This window comes from Amphibalanus amphitrite, unplaced genomic scaffold, assembly GCF_019059575.1.
Source record: "Amphibalanus amphitrite isolate SeventyFive unplaced genomic scaffold, NRLGWU_Aamphi_draft 000032F_arrow, whole genome shotgun sequence".
NCBI classification, from domain to species: Eukaryota; Metazoa; Arthropoda; class Thecostraca; order Balanomorpha; family Balanidae; genus Amphibalanus; species Amphibalanus amphitrite.
Window position 1 is genome coordinate 1,200,016 of NW_024881528.1, and position 18,976 is coordinate 1,218,991.

The 18,976-nt window shown below is 52.8% G+C and overlaps 1 protein-coding gene across 1 annotated transcript in view; it reads left to right on the top strand.

The window, feature by feature from the left end:
* LOC122368499 (inositol 1,4,5-trisphosphate receptor-like) overlaps positions 1-18,976 on the top strand; it is a 77,860-nt gene that overhangs the window by 45,149 nt on the left and 13,735 nt on the right. The window contains exons 15-28 of the mRNA XM_043342483.1: positions 1,089-1,264; positions 1,562-1,717; positions 4,393-4,543; positions 4,836-4,983; positions 7,221-7,384; positions 7,753-7,907; positions 12,596-12,764; positions 13,022-13,309; positions 13,514-13,636; positions 13,983-14,123; positions 14,768-14,968; positions 15,283-15,534; positions 15,843-16,010; positions 16,417-16,506. Coding sequence (XP_043198418.1) covers positions 1,089-1,264; positions 1,562-1,717; positions 4,393-4,543; positions 4,836-4,983; positions 7,221-7,384; positions 7,753-7,907; positions 12,596-12,764; positions 13,022-13,309; positions 13,514-13,636; positions 13,983-14,123; positions 14,768-14,968; positions 15,283-15,534; positions 15,843-16,010; positions 16,417-16,506 — 2,382 coding nt within the window. The remainder of the gene's footprint in view (positions 1-1,088; positions 1,265-1,561; positions 1,718-4,392; positions 4,544-4,835; positions 4,984-7,220; positions 7,385-7,752; positions 7,908-12,595; positions 12,765-13,021; positions 13,310-13,513; positions 13,637-13,982; positions 14,124-14,767; positions 14,969-15,282; positions 15,535-15,842; positions 16,011-16,416; positions 16,507-18,976) is intronic.

Sequence of the window (18,976 nt, forward strand, 5' to 3'; positions counted from 1 at the left end):
ACTCGTGACGCGTATCGCTGTTCAGTCTGTCTCAAAATGGGCATTATAATAGCAGGGACAGCTTCTTGCTTGACTGGTATTATCAAACAATCAAGTCGTTACAGCCTACAGGTAACATTGGGGGAAAATCTAGCAATGGCTGTTTGCACTTACCTGACACCAAAGAAGAGGCGGCCATGTATCGCGCGCTGCAAGCGAGCCTTCCTTTCCACAGTCTCCCCTTACTGTGTCGCATTTGCACTTGGGCTCCCGGTACAAGTGGCGTAGAGTCACATTTTAATGTACTGACAGGCACGTAATGGCTGTCGCCTTGGCTTGTGTCGTCCCACTGTACACGAACATGAAGGCGCCCTCGTACCGTTCGGCAGTCCAAATTGTCGATTGTCTTCCGCTTACGCACCATTTTCTCTTCGGAACAGAAAATTAACTATACCATGACTATCTACAGACACTCCGGACACTTTTTTATCCTCACGTTAGGTAGTTATCTACGCACACGCACAGTCTTTTTGAAGCCGCCTCACTACAAAATTAAATCACGCCGCCTTTAAAGTTGCCGCCGGCGCCGCGGCGCACGCGCTTGTATTTGGCACTTCCTTTCCGAAGATCCCCTTAAATAAACCGCAAGTTGTCTTTATAAACGGTAACCCCACGGAAAAAAAGCGCAAGTACGTACAAGCGCGCTTTACTTCATCGCATTTCAAACCGGATTCTCAACGGCAAAAAAAACGCATGTGTGCACTTACGCTTTTTATCTTTTGAATTAAATGCCAGGAGACTGGATTTGCGCTTTTTTAATAGACTTCACGGTACTTACGTTCTTTTTGCCTTGCAGCATTGACTGGTTTCGCACTTGTGCTTTTTGGAAAATTTAAAAAATAAATATTTTGGTCCTATCGTTAGATATAGGACCACGCCGTTCAAAACATAGGTGGACACCGTTCCGACTCATATGACAGTGAAAAAATCTGGAAATGGCAAAAAATGCACTTGCGCTCTATTTCCTTTGTACGGCAGCAGTTCTGACGGACGTACCCCACAGTCTGAATTGTGTACCTGTACCTAACCCGTCTCTTCACCCGTCGCAGTTCTGTCGCCTGATCTCGGAGCTGGCGGCCGGTGCGCGCAGCGGGAATAGTGAGGACAGACACATCCTGGAGTACTACCGGCACCAGCTGGATCTGTTCTCCAACATGTGTCTGGACCGACAGTACCTGGCCATCAACAGCCTGTCGCCCCACCTCGGCATCGACCTCATACTCAGGTCAGACGCGGGCCGCTCTCAGACTCGGGCGTGGGTTAATATTGTCGGTACAGGGTTCCTACTGCTGAAGGCTGGTATAGTTTGGCATAGTTTGATAGATAAATGCATGGTTGGGCATTATCATACAACAGGTATTTGTTTGATGCGTTCAACATATGTCTGTGATCCGTCAGATGTATCTGATGTCTTTATGTATCTATATTGTGTCTGTCTGCGACAGGTGTATGTAAGGCGAGACGCTGCCATTCGAGCTGCGCGCCTCGCTCACACGTCTGTATGTCTGTCTGTCTCCGTCAGATGTATGTCGGACGAGACGCTGCCGTTCGAGCTGCGCGCGTCCTTCACGCGTCTGATGCTGCACATGCACGCCGACCGCGATCCGCAGGAGCAGGTCACCACGGTCAAGTACGCGCGGCTCTGGTCTGAGATCCAGACCAGTATGACCATCAGCGAGTGAGTACCGACGACAGGACGGGGCGGGGAGGGGAGCCGGGTGTTGGACAGCCACCGGATGGGGTGCTGAGAGAACCGCCAGAGCGGGCAGGGCACGGAGGAAGATGTGATTGTGAGGGCAGGTGGAGCTTAGTAGTTTGCACTGTGTCAGCCGATTGTAGATTCTTTGTGAATGGGTGGCGTCACGACGGCGCCGAGTTGAAATACGAATTGTTGTTGACAATGTTTATTGTTTATTCGTGTGTTCTGGGTTTTTTGTTGTGTAGTTTGTATCGTACGTGTTGTATCTCAGCATTATTCAGTAGGTGTATATCAGTAATATCTGTCATGTGTTCTTCTGTTCAGTTTATGAACACACCGAACTCGGACGTTGAGGCTCTGTTTAGTTCACACCTGGCCCGTCTCCAGCTGGATGTTCTTTAATAATTTTACCGCACTGATAGTGGATCTTGTCGACCACTGCACTGGTTACAATGCTGTTAGGCAGATAGTACGTGCACGTAGTTCACACAGCACTGCACACAACACCGTACCCGTTCACCGGCCTGCCCATTGTCCAGTGTCCAGTCGCACTTGGATAATGTACCATGTGGTCCATCTGACTTCTTGTTTTACTATCCATCCACCTTGCTTTGTTTTTGTATGACTCAATCAGTACGTGCCTCCTGACCTCTTCCGTCTGATGACCACCCAAATCAAGGCCGTTCTGGTCTCAGGCGAATATAACTCGATCGTCATCCGTCTCGTCTTCCTGTCTGCTCTTCGTCCGTCCGTCCGTCCGTCCGTACACCTGTATCCGTCTGATGACGTCTGACTTCTGATGCCTTCGCCCTGTGAAATTTCTGTTTCGAACAATCGTCTCAAATCATTTGTCTTTCTCCTCATCGTCCGATGTTTGGCACAGCTCATCCCTTTATTATTGGTAATGGATCCCCTTCATTCCCTCCCCATGGTTCAGACTCCCGGTGCAGGACCCGCCGGAGAAATTACGCACGGTGCATTTCACACGAGCACGTAGCTAAGGAGCTCTCCCGGTCATGTCTGGCGAACCCACACATGACGTCAGACGGACGCGGCACGTCACTACGTCACATTTATTGCGTCACCCTTCTGATGTGGACTGGTCGGTGCTAGGTAGTGAGGCAGGCGCACGGCTGGTGTCTGTACAGATAGCCCCGCTCGCTGGAGAGCCGCTCCCACCCTCTCCCTCCCTCCCCTGCCTGATCTCCCTCTCTGCCACACTCGTACACACACCGCTCGTCTCTGACTGGGGGATTTCTCCCCTGCTCTTTCTCTGTTCCTAGGCTCGTCTCTCACACACTCCTAACGGTCAGGGTAAATGGTGCATGGTTTATTTCTGTAGAATACTCTGCGATGTTTTCTGTGCCGCCCCGCCGACTCTGGGCATGGCGAGTGTCGTGTGCCCCCAGCCAGCCGCGGTGCTGCTGTGCCGGCTGATCCCTGCTGCTTTCATTCAAATTTGTGGTCGTTGGTGTTGTTAGTTCTGTTTTGTCTCGACATGCTGCCTCTGTAAGCTGTACTTTTTAGACGAGCATGCCGTCTGAAGGCCTGGCTACACTATGCGTTTTCTGCGTGCGTTTTTTGCGGGTTTGCGTGATTTGCGGAATATCGTTCTAGAAAGAAACGACATTACGTTTTTGCTATATGTTTTTCATATAAACATTTAATTAACATAAACGTTTTATTAACTTTAATATAAATATTAAAGAAGTTTAATTAAAAATAACCTTTTTTTCTAGAACGATATAACGCAAAACCCGCAAACACGCAAAAAACGCACGCAGAAAACGCATAGTGTAGCCAGGCCTTAACCCTCCGCTACATTTCCATCTTCGTTGGCTGGCTTCATCATTTGCCTTCATTATTAGTTGTGCTAAACAGCTCAGTGAATAAGCTATAAGATGTCTTTCTTATCACAATCGCTGTGATTCGGTCACCTGAGCGTTTGTGCTTTGCCCTGTCGCAAGTGTGTCCCACTGATCAGAGCACAGCAGAGCGCGGAGTCCTCTGCTCCTTGTGCTGTGGAAGTGAACGTGTTTTCTCGCCCTTGCGGCTCCCACTCGGTCTCAACCGTGCAGTGCCGGCGTTACCCCCAGCGTCCGCCTAGCGCTCCCCACATTGTGGGTTGTGTGGGTAGTCCACCGACCCGTGTGCCGTGGCCCCATTGACCCAGAGGACGGGCCGAGACGGATACTCTGATGGTGCCGCCAGCGTGAGCTCTTCCCACTAACCGCGACCCAGTCCAGGGGCTGGGTGCTTTCTTCTGCGTGAACTGCGTGGATTTCAGCTTTAGTCTAGGAGGGTGTAACGACGTCTCACTAACACGTAGACTAGCAATCTGAAGATCTTTGTCGATCGTTTCATTTTCATACAAGTCAACTTTCCAATCATTTTCGAAGTTTTTACTTCATCTGATTTCTCGACCATTTGTCATGTTTTCTTTCTGTCGTCTGGGTCTAAACTCTCATTTTTTTCTGTCGCCATCTCTCCTGTCAGCACCATGTTCCTTTTTCGTCTATTACCCTCATCACGTTCATTTCCCGTTATGGTTCTTGACACCCATGTAAGTGTACCCGTGACTCCCTGTAGCATCCCCTGTGACGCCCTGTGCCGCCCGTGCCGCCCATGTGACGCCCCTGTGGTTCACGCGGCAGCTACGACAGCAGCCGGACGCCGTCCGACAGTCGCGAGGAAGTCTGCGCCCGGTTCGGATCCACCATGGACTTTGTCGAAAACTACCTCTGCAACGTGGTCAACCGCATGTGGAGCTTCTCCGACCCGGAGCAGAACAAACTCACCTTCGAGGTAAGGACCTGAAGCAAGCTCACGTTTGAGGTACGCGATGGCGGCACCGTCAGAGGTCGCCTTGGCAGCCCGTAGTGGTGGCTGGAGAGCTTTGACGCGAAGGACTTCTCTCGAACTTTCTTGTAGTGCTGCCTGCATCCGTCGAAGTTTTTGGTGATTTAGTAGTTTAAATGAGTGGGTTTGGTCTGCTCTAATGCAGTATTTTTACATGCTATCGGGCCATCCAAACGATAATCGTGAAGTGTCGCGCCAAGTCCGAATGCTAACCTCCCACCGCGCTCCGTCTCCGCAGGTGGTTAAGCTGGCGATGAAGCTGATCTACTTCGGCTTCTACAGCTTCAGCGACCTCCTGCGGCTGACCAAGACGCTGCTGAGCATCCTGGACTGCAGCACGGAGAGCCTGCACGGCGGCGACTCTCCGAGCAGCGCCGAGATCAGCGGTGAGAGAGACACCCCTAGGCACCCCTCTCTTGATCATGAGCTCCTGGGGGTCCTGCCATCTTCACTATCATCAAGCAGTAGCAGTTCTGGTGTTGGATGCCCACTCAGCGCCCTCCATATCCATAAATCTAATCCATTCAACACTCTGTAATTCTCCTGGCTGACTGCCGAGAAGATTGATCGCTGGTGCTCTCGTGTTGTCCGATCCCTGCCCCCACGCTTTCCACCCTGTATACTAAGACAAATTATCGTGGACAGCCGTCGCCATTCGTATTAGTGGTGCTGTTTCCGAGCGATCGGGTCCGGCCGGTCGATCACCATTAGATATATCCGGCACTAGCTGAACGATGCTCTTGTCTTTGTGGAAAATGTCTGTGCTACTGATTCCTGGCGCTGATGGTAGTGACGTTGGTGCTGATACTGCTGGAAATGGCGGTGACGACACGTCTGGTGATTCTGTGATGGGTGGTTGTAACGGTGTCGGTGATGGTAAAGGTTTTGTTGCTGCTGATCGATGGTGATGCTAGTGCCGGTCTAGCTCTGGCGTCCCCCCCCCCGTGTTGACGCCCCCTCCGCGGCGATATCCCCGTCTCAGTATAACTGTCCTCCATCCGATCGCCGTCGGTCGCTGACCCCGCCCGCCCACCGTTCAACAGTGCCAGTGGACGACGAGAGTCTTAGCTTCGGCTTTGACGGGGGGTTCGACATGGACGACGGTGAGAGACGGCGGGGGATTTGCTCGCTCTGTCTGAGTTTCAGGCGTTCCTGTCGTGGCATGGTCGAAGTAGGATCGACACAGAGCCGAGGCATGATTGTGAAGCTTCGAACCGGCATGGTGACGTCAGACTATTGAGTTTTGTGCTTAATTGCGATTGAAATGTTGTGTCGCTGTTATTACGGAGCGAGCGAAGCGAGCGAAGTCTTTCCTTAGATTAACGGAAATTTCTGAGTATGAGCGGCCGGCCGGCCGGCCGGCCGGCCGGCCGTGCGGACGCTTTTGCGAGGCTTATATCTCAGCAACCACTTGACCGATTTCCACGCGGTAATTTTTGTAGGGTAGCTTCATTCCTTCTACCAAGTATTGGACTATTCCCGATGCATGTGGGTGACCCCTTATGCACGTGCCACGTGCAAAACGAAGAGGTGTCAGTTTTGTAATTGTTGCAATATCTCGGTAACTACTTGGCCGATTGCGCTGAAAGTTGGCATGTAGGTAGGCACCCACTAGGTACTGCATATCCATGTGCCAGAGTTGGGGTGCTGCTGCACGTGCGCACGTGCAGGGGTCGTTTCCAGATCTCGAGAACGGCTGGGCCGATTGTGCTCAAATTTGGTACACGGTTAGGGACCAGTTAGTAGGGTGCCGTGCACAAGTCAGTTGGGACCCATTTTGCACGTGCGCACGTGCAGGGTGCCGCTCCCAGATCTCGAGAACGGCTGGGCCGATTGTGCTCAAATTTGGCACATCGCTAGAAACCGGTCAGTAGGGTGCCGTGCACAAGTCAGTTGGAGGTACCCCCTCGAAATTTCGCACGTGCAAGACTCACCCCCTCGCTCGCTCCGTTAGTCGCCCCAAAAGGCGCTATACTGGTGGTTATTCTTCGTTCGTGTTTACGCTCGTATTTTGAAGGCGCTGCACGGATGTAGTTTGTCGCCGTTGTAATTTCGTCAATTTGAGTTCGATACAGTGCTCTCGCTTTCCACAATGTATTTAGCCAGGTTACCCTAAGCTGTATGTCTGGCATTGCGCAATGCAGTTCCTACTCATTTATTGGCGCCTATTTAATTGTTATCGACTTCGTCGCACCGCATTATTAGCGTTTAGTCAGTTAAGACATTTCTTTAGTTATATTAGTCTTCCCTTCGCTGTCCGCACTGCATTCGCGTGTCCATTTTGTTTCGATTCGATGTCGTCTGTCGCATCTTGTGCATGAATATTATCACCGGCATGACTGTTTCTTTTTCGTTTTTGTATTTTTCCAGAACCATTGCCAGAACCATTGCCATTCTTGTTCGCCTTGGGTGCAAAAAAAGATGCAAATATTCAAAGCAGTATACATATGGTTTACCTTTCGTACATTTTTTTACATTTTACCTGTCGTATGACATCTTGCCAATCGTTGACATTCACATTTGACACTGCGCGGACATGTAAACCCAGATCTTTGCCCACCCCACCAAACCACCGAGCGACAGCCAGCCCCTGCCGTGACACACCCGTCTCGCCGACCGGCAGGCAAGAGCGGCGTGCTGAAGTCTCTGACGGACATGGGCCAGGTGATGACACAGCTGACACTAGGCAGTAACGCCGCGCGCAGCGGCAGCCTGAGAAAGGCGGCCACCAAACGAGAGGACACGCTCGTCATGGACATCAAACTGAACATCATCGAGATACTGCAGGTAGGCAGTGAGGCGGCGTGGGGGGTGGATGGTGCATTGTGGTGCAGGAGCTGGTCAGTGACGGTAACATATAGTAGAGGACTGGCAGATGAGCACTGAGCAGTGAGGCACGATCTGCAATGGCAAATTACAATGGGTACGAGGCGGAGGGCTGGTGGGCATTGCAGCTAACACAATCAGCGATCACCTTTTGTCATTATATTTTATTGTTAGAGTGACATTAGCTTCATCGTCGTAGAATATTAGACGGAACATCACTACTGCAATTCTACCGCATGGCAAACCGAGCTAACTAAGTTTCCCCCGCTGTCACGCGCCCGTGTTCTCGTCTGGCGTCTCATTGACCTCCCCTCCCTCTCTCTGTTCAGTTCATCATGGACGTGCGTCTCGACTACCGGATCAGCTGCCTGCTGTCCATCTACAAACGCGAGTGGGACAGCGTGTTCGGCGGAGACAGACCGGTGCGCGGACCGCGCGTGGACGAGCGCATCGCCGTACAGGCCGAGGACATCTTCGGTGGCGGGTGAGTGGAGAGGAGGGTGGAAGAGAAGGACGGGTGAGTGGGTGGAGAAAGAGGGGCGGGAGTGAGGAGAGAGAGAGAGAGAGAGGCGGAGACTGTTAGGTGGAGGGAGGCTGAGATTGGACGGGAGGCCGGAGAGAAAAGTTTGGAGTAATGAGGGAAGGAAATGTTTCAAAGGGAGGTAGCGGTAACGGTAACTGGCTTTTTTGGACGAGACGAATACATAATTAAATTACTCGAATAACCCCTTGGCGAATGGACGAGGCCAGCTGCTGACAACTGCAGTTGGTAGTTGACCGGACGAATTCTGTCACAGCGATGGATGTGTGGTACAGCTTCGGTGTTGAGAGTTACGCCGTGAGGATGTTGCCGTTCTTGTTTTCGATCTCAGCTGTCTCATCATTTGGTGTTATCCCGCTTATCGCAGCTGTAGTACTGCTGCTATTTTCCAGCTGTCATCACCCACCGTCTGCTACTGATCTGTCTGCCGCCACTGTCCATCGCCCATCGCTCCCTACTTCCGCTGCTGCCGCTGGCCCCAGCGCTCCCCCTCCCAGGCGAACAGGCGCCTCTGCAGCACCACCGAGCCTGGCGCCGCCGCGGTCGGCGGCGGGCCGGCCGTGTCGACACGTACCCCACCCAGCCGCGGTCGGAGCACGCACAGCAGACAGTCGGCCATCCCGAGCACGGACACTCCCAGCGCCAGCCCCACCAGGCCGGCCATGTCAGTGAACAGCACCTGCCAGCTGAGGATGAGCCGCTCCGTCTGCAGGCGCGCCGTGCGCTCCCAGACCAGTCGTACGCCGCTGAGCCGCGGGCTGTCCGGGAACGGGATACGCTGCACGCTCATGTCGTACTTCGTGTACTCGCAGGCCGGCGGACAGGACTGGCGGCAGTCGCGGGTGGTGGGTCCGGCGTCCAGAGCGCGCATCGTCCGCTCCATCGACGGGAAGTCGTTGCAGACGGGCAGAGGCTCGGGTAGCACCATCCAGGGCATTCGGCAGCCGCCGGCGGCGGCGGCGGCGCTCCACGCGCACTGGGCTTGACACCACAGTTGGTGGTAGGCGCCCGGTCGGCACGGCGAGCGGTGGGTGCTCACCAGCACATAGCGCGTCTCCGTGAAGCGAATGTCGTACCCGCTGCCCGGCTCCAGCGTGACCATCTGCTGTGGCATCTCGAACATCCCGTCGCGCGGCAGAGTCTCGTTGCCCGGTATCACGAGTATGATTGGCTCGGTGACGGCGCTCGTGTTGACGACCATCACGGGGCCCTGCTCGGCCAGACGGTAGGCCTTCGGCTGCTTCTGTAGCGAGCTGTTGGCCCGCAGCGTGAAGCATACGCCGTCGGTGAGCAGGTGTCGGTGCCAGGTGCCCGTCGGAGTGGCGAACGACTTCTCCGTGGCCAGACACTCGTACACGTTACAGAAACTGACCAGCTGGTGGAGCGGCGGCGTGGCCAGGTCCCAGAGCGACTCGAGCGGCTGGCCGGACCAGTTGTAGTCGCGCCACGCTTCGAGCGGCACCTGAAATGGCCCGGAGCCGGCCAGCCGGGAGGAGTGGCGGGTGGAGACCGGCAGCGCGTTGGCTAGCGGCCCGCGGGGCGTCGCCGCCACCATACACAGACTGATGGCGGGCGGCGGGCCGCGGGGCTCCCGGCTCACCGACATCACTGTGTTCTCCCGCCGCATCAGCGACACCTGCTGACTGAAGTTGGTCACCAGCAGTGACAGCAGCACGACGACCAGCAGCCAGCGCAGCAGCAGCGCCAGCCGCCACCAGCGCGGCGTGCCCGGACCGCCGGCGGTGACGAGAACGGCCATCGGACGGACGGTGTCAGCGCGGCTGGGCGTGCTGGACCGACGTGCTGGAGATTGGGGTTCCGAGTCCGGATGGACGAGCGCACGGCCAGGACCCGGTCCCGGTCGGACGCCCCCGAGTACCAAGTGTCGCGGACTGACCCGTATCGGGGGCTTGGCGCATTCGTCATTCGACGGCTTTGTGCGGTCGTCACCGGCGCTCCGGGGAGCTCAGAGGCGTGTGGCCGTTGTGAATACCGCCTATAGACGTGCTGTCGGTATACATGAATATCATGGCATTTGTCATAATTGCACCTCGAGCTGTGGACGACTGAAGTAAAGGTAATTATTGCAAAGCGGATGTGCATCGATAGCGATGAAAGAACGTAGCGTACTATTCCTTGTCGCCAGGGACCCGATCCCCATCGATCTGCCGTATTCTATCGCTCTAAATATCACTGCCTATTTTCCATCGTCGGGCTTACAGTGCTCATCAGTTTTGTCAGCAGCACCGAATCGACCCACGCATATACCGACAAAACTCATCGAAATGTCATCAGTCTAATTTATCCTTCCTATACAACTCTTGCAACGCCCATCACCGAAGCGGCGTATGTTCGTCGAACGAAGACCATGACCCTCTTATATCAATTACGGTTTTGCGCATCGGCGTCCCGGCTTCATACACCCTGGTCTGAGCGATTGACGTGACACGTCCCACAGCGGGTGGTTATTGATGGGTGCCCTACAGCGGTTCCATGACAACTGAACCAGTGACAACTGAACCAGGACAACTGAACCAGTGACAACTGAACCAGGGACAACTGAACCAGTGACAGCTGAACCAGGGACAACTGAACCAGTGACAACTGAACCAGTGACAACTGAACCAGGGACAACTGAACCAGTGACAACTGAACCAGTGACAACTGAACCAGGGACAACTGAACCAGTGACAATTGAACCAGTGGACAACTGAACCAGTGGACAACTGAACCAGTGGACAACTGAACCAGTAGACAACTGAACCAGTGACAACTGAACCAGTGACAACTGAACCAGTGACAACTGAACCAGTATGACAACTGAACCAGTATGACAACTGAACCAGTGACAACTGAACCAGTGGACAACTGAACCAGTGGACAACTGAACCAGTGACAACTGAACCAGTGACAACTGAACCACTAACCAGTAGCCCAGCAAGCAATTTTACTCCGGGCCTAAGCAGGCTGAAGTGCGGCTTGCCCGATATTTTTAGTCGGGTTAAAGTCGGCTAGCGCTTGGACTTAAGTCGGCAAGCGCTTGGGCTAAAGACTAAAGTCGGCGTATGACACAAAAACGCCGACTAAAGCCAATGCTCTGCCGGAGGTATATGCCCTCTCGGCGAGCCCAGGACAGCCGTTGTTCCGAAAGCCTAGTTGTGCGACGTTTGGCGTAAGCCCGATGTAAGCCCAAGCAGTGAATCCATTTATATACCGGAGATTCCTCTGGGCCCAGGCGGGCTGAACTCTGCCAAGCCCACGTTGCGTGCACTGTCTGTCCCGAGTTAGGCCATCAAAGTGAATATTATTTATACGTTGCTAACTATTCGGGCGTCCCAAGTGGGCGTAACGGTTACCACACCAGTTCGCGACCACCAGGCTCTGTCAGCCCTGTCAGCCGTCGTACGGCTCTGGGACGGACACTCTAATAGATCGGACACATCAATTGGCAGACCGGCAGATTGGCACAGACCGTCCGTCCAGTCACGCGCTACCTTATACCTATACAGCGCAGGCCGCAGTACGACATTAGTTGTTTCTGGTTCAGTTGTCCACTGGTTCAGTCGTCCACTAGTTCAGTTGCCGTACTGGTTCAGTTGTCACTGGTTCAGTTGTCCACTGGTTCAGTTGTCCACTGGTTCAGTTGTCCACTGGTTCAGTTGTCACTGGTTCAGTTGTTCACTGGTTCAGTTGTCACTGGTTCAGTTGTCACTGGTTCAGTTGTCATACTGGTTCAGTTGTCACTGGTTCAGTTGTCATTGGTTCAGTTGTCACTGGTTCAGTTGTCTACTGGTTCAGTTGTCCACTGGTTCAGTTGTCCACTGGTTCAGTTGTCCACTGGTTCAGTTGTCCACTGGTTCAGTTGTCACTGGTTCAGTTGTCCCTGGTTCAGTTGTCACTGGTTCAGTTGTCACTGGTTCAGTTGTCGCTGGTTCAGTTGTCACTGGTTCAGTTGTCGCTGGTTCAGTTGTCACTGTCTCAGTTGTCACTGGTTCAGTTGTCCCTGGTTCAGTTTTACTGGTTCAGTTGTCCCTGGTTCAGTTGTCACTGGTTCAGTTGTCTGCCTACCCCCTACAGCCCTACACCGTGCGTGGCCCGAGTATTACTGGCTGTGGGCAGAGACCCGGCGGGCCAGCCGGGCCAGGCGCCTAATAGGTCGCCGGGCCATCTAAAAGGTTATGGCCGCTGTGTGCAGAATTATGTGGCCGCGAAATGTTATGACATTTCGAGTGTTCACAGGTGCATGGTGACACGCTTTTGCACTTTTGTGAGACCGCAACTGCATCTTGAAAATGAAATGGATAATTGTCTTGCGGCTGGCAAAGTCGAATCTACTCGGCTCGCAGTTTCCAGCTGTCGGTGACGACTCTTTTGCGCATACATCTGATCTGGTGAAAATGCTCACGTTCACTAAAAGTGGCTTAGCATTATTCAGTTTGTTTTTCTTTACTGTCACGCATCACATTGTTGATGGAAATACCCAAAGGTAAACAAAACAATCTAAGTTGATATGGCCTATGATGCTCAGTGAGTGAACAAGTGCACTTCTACCCCGGTTACACAAATGCGTATCAAATCAACTTTTTCCATCTCAGGCGACTGAAGCTAAAGCCGTCTGCGTCCTGTTTCAGGGAGGACAGCGGTAGCGAGCTGGACCTGGACGGACGGAGCGGCCGCGTCTTTCTGCGGGTTCTGCTGCACCTCACCATGCACGAGTACCCGCCGTTGGTCTCTGGCGCGCTCCGGCTGCTCTTCCGGCACTTCTCCCAGCGGCTGGAGGTGCTGCGCTCCTACACTCAGGTCAGTACGCCGTCCCAGCCCTACACCCAGGTCAGTGACCTGTCCTCCCTCTATTCCAGCGGCCGGGGGAACCACGTTCCTGTACATTTGACTCCAGTCGTCTGGTCACGAAACTTACTTGTTCCTGTACTGAAGGTCTAGTTCAGCGGCTTCACGGTTTCGCCCTTTGTAGAGCTGCACTGACCGCTTCTACTAGTGCACTGATCCATCGCCCAGCTTCCACTGTGATGATGTTAACCTCTCCCTGCCGTCCCCAGGTTCAGCTGCTCGTCTCCGACGCAGACGTGGAGTCGTACAAACAGATCAAATCCGACCTGGACTCGTTCCGACTGCTGGTCGAAAAGTCTGAGCTCTGGGTGTACAAGGCCAAGTGTGACGAGGCGGACGCGGCCGGCGCCGGCAAGGAGGAGGAGCTGGATGAGGTAAAACCGCCGCCGCCGCGCGTCCTGCTGCGCGACACGCACCGCCAGGGCTCGGCGATCGACCTCGACATCGGCCCCAAGGTGGAGGCCGAGCAGGCCAAAAACTACAAGACTCTGCAGCAGGTCAGTCGGTGTGGTGATCACGGTGAGATGCTAGGTAAACGTGGTTGAGATGTTGGATAAATACATCATGTGGATATAATGATCATTCATTTTAAGGAGATCCCGGTGTTGAGGAGTTGGGTGGGACCTATTCAATGTAGTTCTAACCTAAGACCAAGGCCAGGACCTAGTTGATGTTTGTGCGCGTGCCTTTACGTGCTTCAGATTCTGCGGCGGATGAACAAGCTGTGCATCGAGAACTCTAGTGGCCAGGTGCGGCGCAGGAAGGACGAACAGCGTCTTTTGAGAAACATGGAGGTGCACAAGGTGGTCCTCGACCTGCTCCAGGTCAGTGTCAGTGCTTCTGTGTCAGTTACAGTGTCAGTAGAAGGGTCAGTGACAGCGTCTTTTGAGGAACATGGAGGTGCACAAGGTGGTCCTCGACCTGCTCCAGGTCAGTGTCAGTGTGTCAGCGTCAGTCTCAGCGGAGTGTTCATTGAAGCTTGTGTTGGCGATCGTTTGAGGTGGAACGTCTTAAACTCGCATAGTACATGGTTCGAGACTAAGTTTTGCGCTCCTGACATATTTGTCCGTGTCTTGCCGTTAATCGGCTGGTGCGCTACTCCGAACGGACTCCTCCCATGTTTCATGACCAGTATGTGCTGTCTTTGTCACTTATGTCTCCTCTGTTCAGATTCCGTACGACCAGAAGGAGGACGTCCGGATGAACGAGCTGATCCGGCTGGCGCACGAGTTTCTGCAGAACTTCTGTCTGGGCAATCACCAGAACCAGGAGCTGCTGCACAAACGTATCGACCTCTTCCTCACGCACGAGGTGGGCCGCCCGCCAGGGCAGGTAGAGGGAGCAGGGGAATGGGACTCAGTCTTGTAGAATATTGATGGTTAGGCTACATGGTCATTGGTCAGCCTTACCTTATGCCGGGCGTTGGGATTTTAATGCGGATGTTTAATGCGTTTGCTGTGCAGTCTCGATGTTCCATCCCGGGCAATCTCTTACTTAAGGTGCCCTGGCGCAGTGTGCACAGACTGTGAACGGCCTTCCGGATGACTGTAGAGACTGACGACTGAGCTGGTCCACTGCCTTCATCTGTGCATCTATCTGTCCTGAACTGGTGGAGCTGGAAGACCCGTCCTGCGTCCAACCTCGCTTCGTCCTGATACGGTGAATCATGTTCCTTTCCTTCCTTGCCCTGAATGTTATTTCCAAACGACTTGCTCTCGGCTCTGTCTATTTGTGCACGTTCCCTGGTATCATTGACGTAATCTGATTCCTACCACGATATCCGAATGTGTTTAATTATATTGAAGGCAACTGTGCATATTAGTCCGTTTACTTCTCTCTACCACCATGCGACTTTCCTCTGATAGCATACTTTGCCCCTTCTTGAGCATTGCTCACCTCACCTTCGTTTCAGTGTATTTATGCTCTCCCCTAACCCCTACCCGTCTCTCCGTCAGTTGCTGGAGGCACAGACGGTGTGCGCCATTTTCCGCGACAACTCGGCGCTGTGCAACGAGGTCTCCGAGCAGGTGATCCAGCACTTTGTCAACTGTATCGAGACGCACGGCCGGCACACACAGTACCTGCGCTTCCTGCAGACCATCGTCAAGGCCGAGGGACAGTTCATCCGCCGCTGTCAGGACATTGTCATGCAGGAGGTGAGACTTTGCAGGATAGATGGGGAGCGGGTGGTTAGTTTAGGGTAACGCTGGGTAGACGATAATCTAACTGGGGTGGGATGTAGCGAGAGTTGGGCTGAAGCTAGCAGACCTTTTCCTGTGCTGTTCTTGCAATAAAAGCTGAGATTTACTCGTACGTCTATTTCTCTAGGCACATATGTTGGGAATGGGCCGGTGATCGTAGGCTTGATATATTTGGATGTAATGTGGGTTTTCTGACGTTGATGACGCCAATGACGCATTGACGTCATTTGACCGACGTAACCTGAATAACCTGATGCTCTGTGTCTCAGCTGGTGAACGTCGGCGACGAGGTGCTCATCTTCTACAACGACAAGGCCTCCCGGGCCGTGCTGCTGGATCTGATGCGTTCGGAGCGCGAGCGCATGGACGAGGCGTCGCCGCTGCGGTACCACATGGAACTGGTGAACCTGCTGTCCAACTGCACCGAGGGCAAGAACGCCAGCACCGAGATCCAGTGCCACAGCCTGCTGCCGCTCGAGGACATCGTGGCCATCGTGCAGCACAAGGACTGCATCCCGGAGGTGGGCACAGCTGGCGGAGGGAGCGGGATTGGAGGGTGGGTACATGACGGGACGATGGTGTCGGATTGAGCATGCGATTGATGTGACTTCTTTCGATGGGATGCTGAAGTATTGCTGATGAAATGTGAAGTTAGATCTGTACATGTTCATCTTTAGACCATGAAAGGATAAAAAACGTTGCTTTGAAATTGTGTGGTCAGTTCGGCGACCACAGTGTAGCTAACGATTTCAACGATCGCATAGGCTAACGATGCCAGTGCTTTGTGCACTCTGATCGCTCTAACTTAAGCCGACCGTCCCACTCTCAGGTGAAGGAGGCGTACATCAATTTCCTGAACCACTGCTACATCGACACGGAGGTGGAGATGAAGGAGATCTACACGTCGCAGCACATCTGGACGCTGTTCGAGAAGTCCTTCCTGGTCGACATTGCCATCGTGGCCAACTCGCCGCATGACAAGAAACACGCCGACTCGGTCAGTTTGGGGGGATTTAGTGAGGGGACTGTAGGCTACTCCTTATGGAAAGGAGCTTTGAGAAAGGAAGCTTGGAAAGAAAGGAAGTTTGAGGGGATTTAGTGAGCGGACTGTAGGCTACTCCTCATGGAAAGGAACTTTGCGGTGCATACCAGAAAGCAAATTATGAAAATTGTGAACTCGTTAAAACGTTGCACACTTTATCGGTGTTGATGTTATTATTATTTTGCCATGGATTCGGGACTTCCAAATCGAGGCATTTCCTTGGATTAGCTGTATTCAAATATGAATCGTGAAATTCGTGCTGTTAGGAATTCGTTCAAATCATCTGCGGTGCCGTAGAAGTCGATTTAATGTAGCCGTACCACAAACTGACGGCTTCCTCGCCTCCCTCGTCTGATGCCAGGTGATGGTCAACTACGTGACGTTGTGCATGATGAACATCATCACCACTTTCTTCAAGAGCCCGTTCTCGGACCAGAGCACCACAGTGCAGGTGGGTTAACGAGTCTTCTGCCGCCCCTTTACTAACGTGACAGTCCAGCAGCCGAGGCAATAAACTGTATAGTGTGGGCTTTAGTAACTGACTGGGATGAGACTGAGAGTTAGTGTGTCTATAGACCGTGCCATACTTGCCTGGCTTATGGAGTAGGTGAGAGTGGGGCAAAGCGGCCACCCGGGGCAAAGCGGCCACCCATCGTTTTAGCCCTTCATAGCTGGCGTCAGTTCCAATTTATGGTTTCCAATTATACTTCTCTTCACGGTCGTTCGAATGAGCCAGACCGGGGTTTCAGGCCCATCACCATTGTTTTGTGAAACACGGAAAAGCATTTCTTGCCAGGCTACCAACTATGTTTACAATTTTTAAATGTTGTGTTATTCCATAACCGTTTGGAATATTTATAAGCGTTCTTGTCCATGCATTGCATGGTTATCGTACATGTATTCTACCAATTTTAATGTTTTTTACCCCACTAATAGCTAAGCTGGAATATTGTTGTCTCGGACGGTATGCGCGGGGCAAAGTGGCCGGGGCAAAGTGGCCACCCCCCAATTGGCCATAACCTGTTTCCATCTGGATAAAAAACATTATTTATATTCAAATGTGTCGTCAGGCATTCATCTTGGCCACTTTTCAGTTGCACGAGTTACCAAATAATGCAATTAAATGTTTTTTTTCATGAAAATCCTTTCTTTGTTTACCTACAGGTGGAAGATGATAAAGTAAACATCCATCCTCGCTTAAACCTTGTCACAATCAAATACCCTAGTCGTACATGAGGCAACTATTTCGTTTCTCATATCGGGACTTGAGAAGACGCCGGTGTCCGCTTTGCCCCAGGGTATGGAGCAAAGTGGCCAATATGCATAGGTTTAAAGTTTTGTCAATATCTTCCATATGTGAACGCCTTTGGAAATAAAACCAGTTGAAATAAAAGGCAACTTAATAGGGATCACATTGGTATAAAAAGAATCTTTCCAAGTTTAGAAATCGAGCGTTGGCATCGTGAGAAGCGTTAGGGTGGCCGCTTTGCCCCACTCTCCCCTACCTTAATTAGGCTTTCAAAGCGGATGCCTCCCTCCCTGCTATATTAACCACCTGGCCTCGTACTCTGCTACTACCATTATTGGCTGTACTGCGCGCAATGATATGGGCTTCCTTAGCCGCTAAGTTCGGCAGACCGTTCCGTCGGTGGCCGGCTCTGCTTTGGACCCGCCCCGCTGCTCTCGACCCCGTGTAACCCGTCGGGCGGTCCCTCTGTGATGGCTGCGGTCTGTCCCTCTCCGCGGCTGGGGCTGTCTGTGCCGTGTGTCCGTCCCGCCGGGAGGGGACGACCCCCTGAGCCGCCGCCCTCTGCGACCAGGGGTACCTGGCTGACGCCGGCGAGTTTTGGCTGTCGGCGCCCCACGGCCGGCTCGCCCCAGCTGTAAGTGGTGTTCGGCGCAGCTCTCAGCCTGTCTGCACCGCCTGTCGCCGTGTCTCTGAGGAACCCTGTCGGCTCCATCCGCCCTCTCTGAGGAGCTCTACCCTCTCCTCTGAGGCCCGCTCTGTCCTCTCCGCCCTCCCCCGGCGGTGACTGGCCTGCCGGCCCGGCTTCTGTCCTCCTTATCGGGCCCGGGTTCTCAGGTGGTGGGCTCTGTTTCACCCCTGCACGGTCGGACGCAGACTGGCTGTCTATGCACCGGCTCTGACTCTGCGGTGGCGGACCATCTTTCTTACACAATGTTCACCGATATCGTCACAGTAGAGGTTCTATCTCTTTAACCATGCACTTGCAGTATCTTCGGTCTCGGTTGGCGACGGCCTCACGGTGTTCCTTGGCCCTCTGCGCTCTCTCTCTCGGCTCACCTACTCTGCCTATCCGTGCCTGTTTGGTTGTTGACCCTCTGGTGGGGATTGGTGATTGTTTTCGGATCGGTGGGCTACAGGTGTCTGATTGTATCGGTTTTTCAGCGATTGTATCTTATGATATGCATTGTGCAGTGTGTAATTTGGTGCATGTTCTGGGTTTTGTTTGTCAAGGTTTTAATATGAGGTGCTTTACATTCATTTATATTTATTTCTATGTTTGCGTTTTTATGCAGTTTCTGTTCGGTGTTTTATGTTTTTATACAATATGCGTATAATATATAGGCATAGGCTGAATAAAGGCATTACGTAGAGCGGGTCTTGTTCAGTGTCCTAACTGTTAGTGATTTCGTTCAGTCGTGTTTTTCGACGTCCTCGGTAAGGGAATATTCAACAAGTCTGAAGTGCTAATCGATCAAGCGCACACTTCATGGGGCTATATCCTGGTATCGAGACCATTAAAAATAACATTTGGCTTCGTTGTATACAAAGGATGCTGAATAACGAATATCCTCTCGTACAACAGCTGGCTTGAATGGCAACTTACGAGTACAGTGTCGCTTGCACTGGCACAATTAACAGCGCAAGATAAGACAACATAAAAAACATAGAGCCA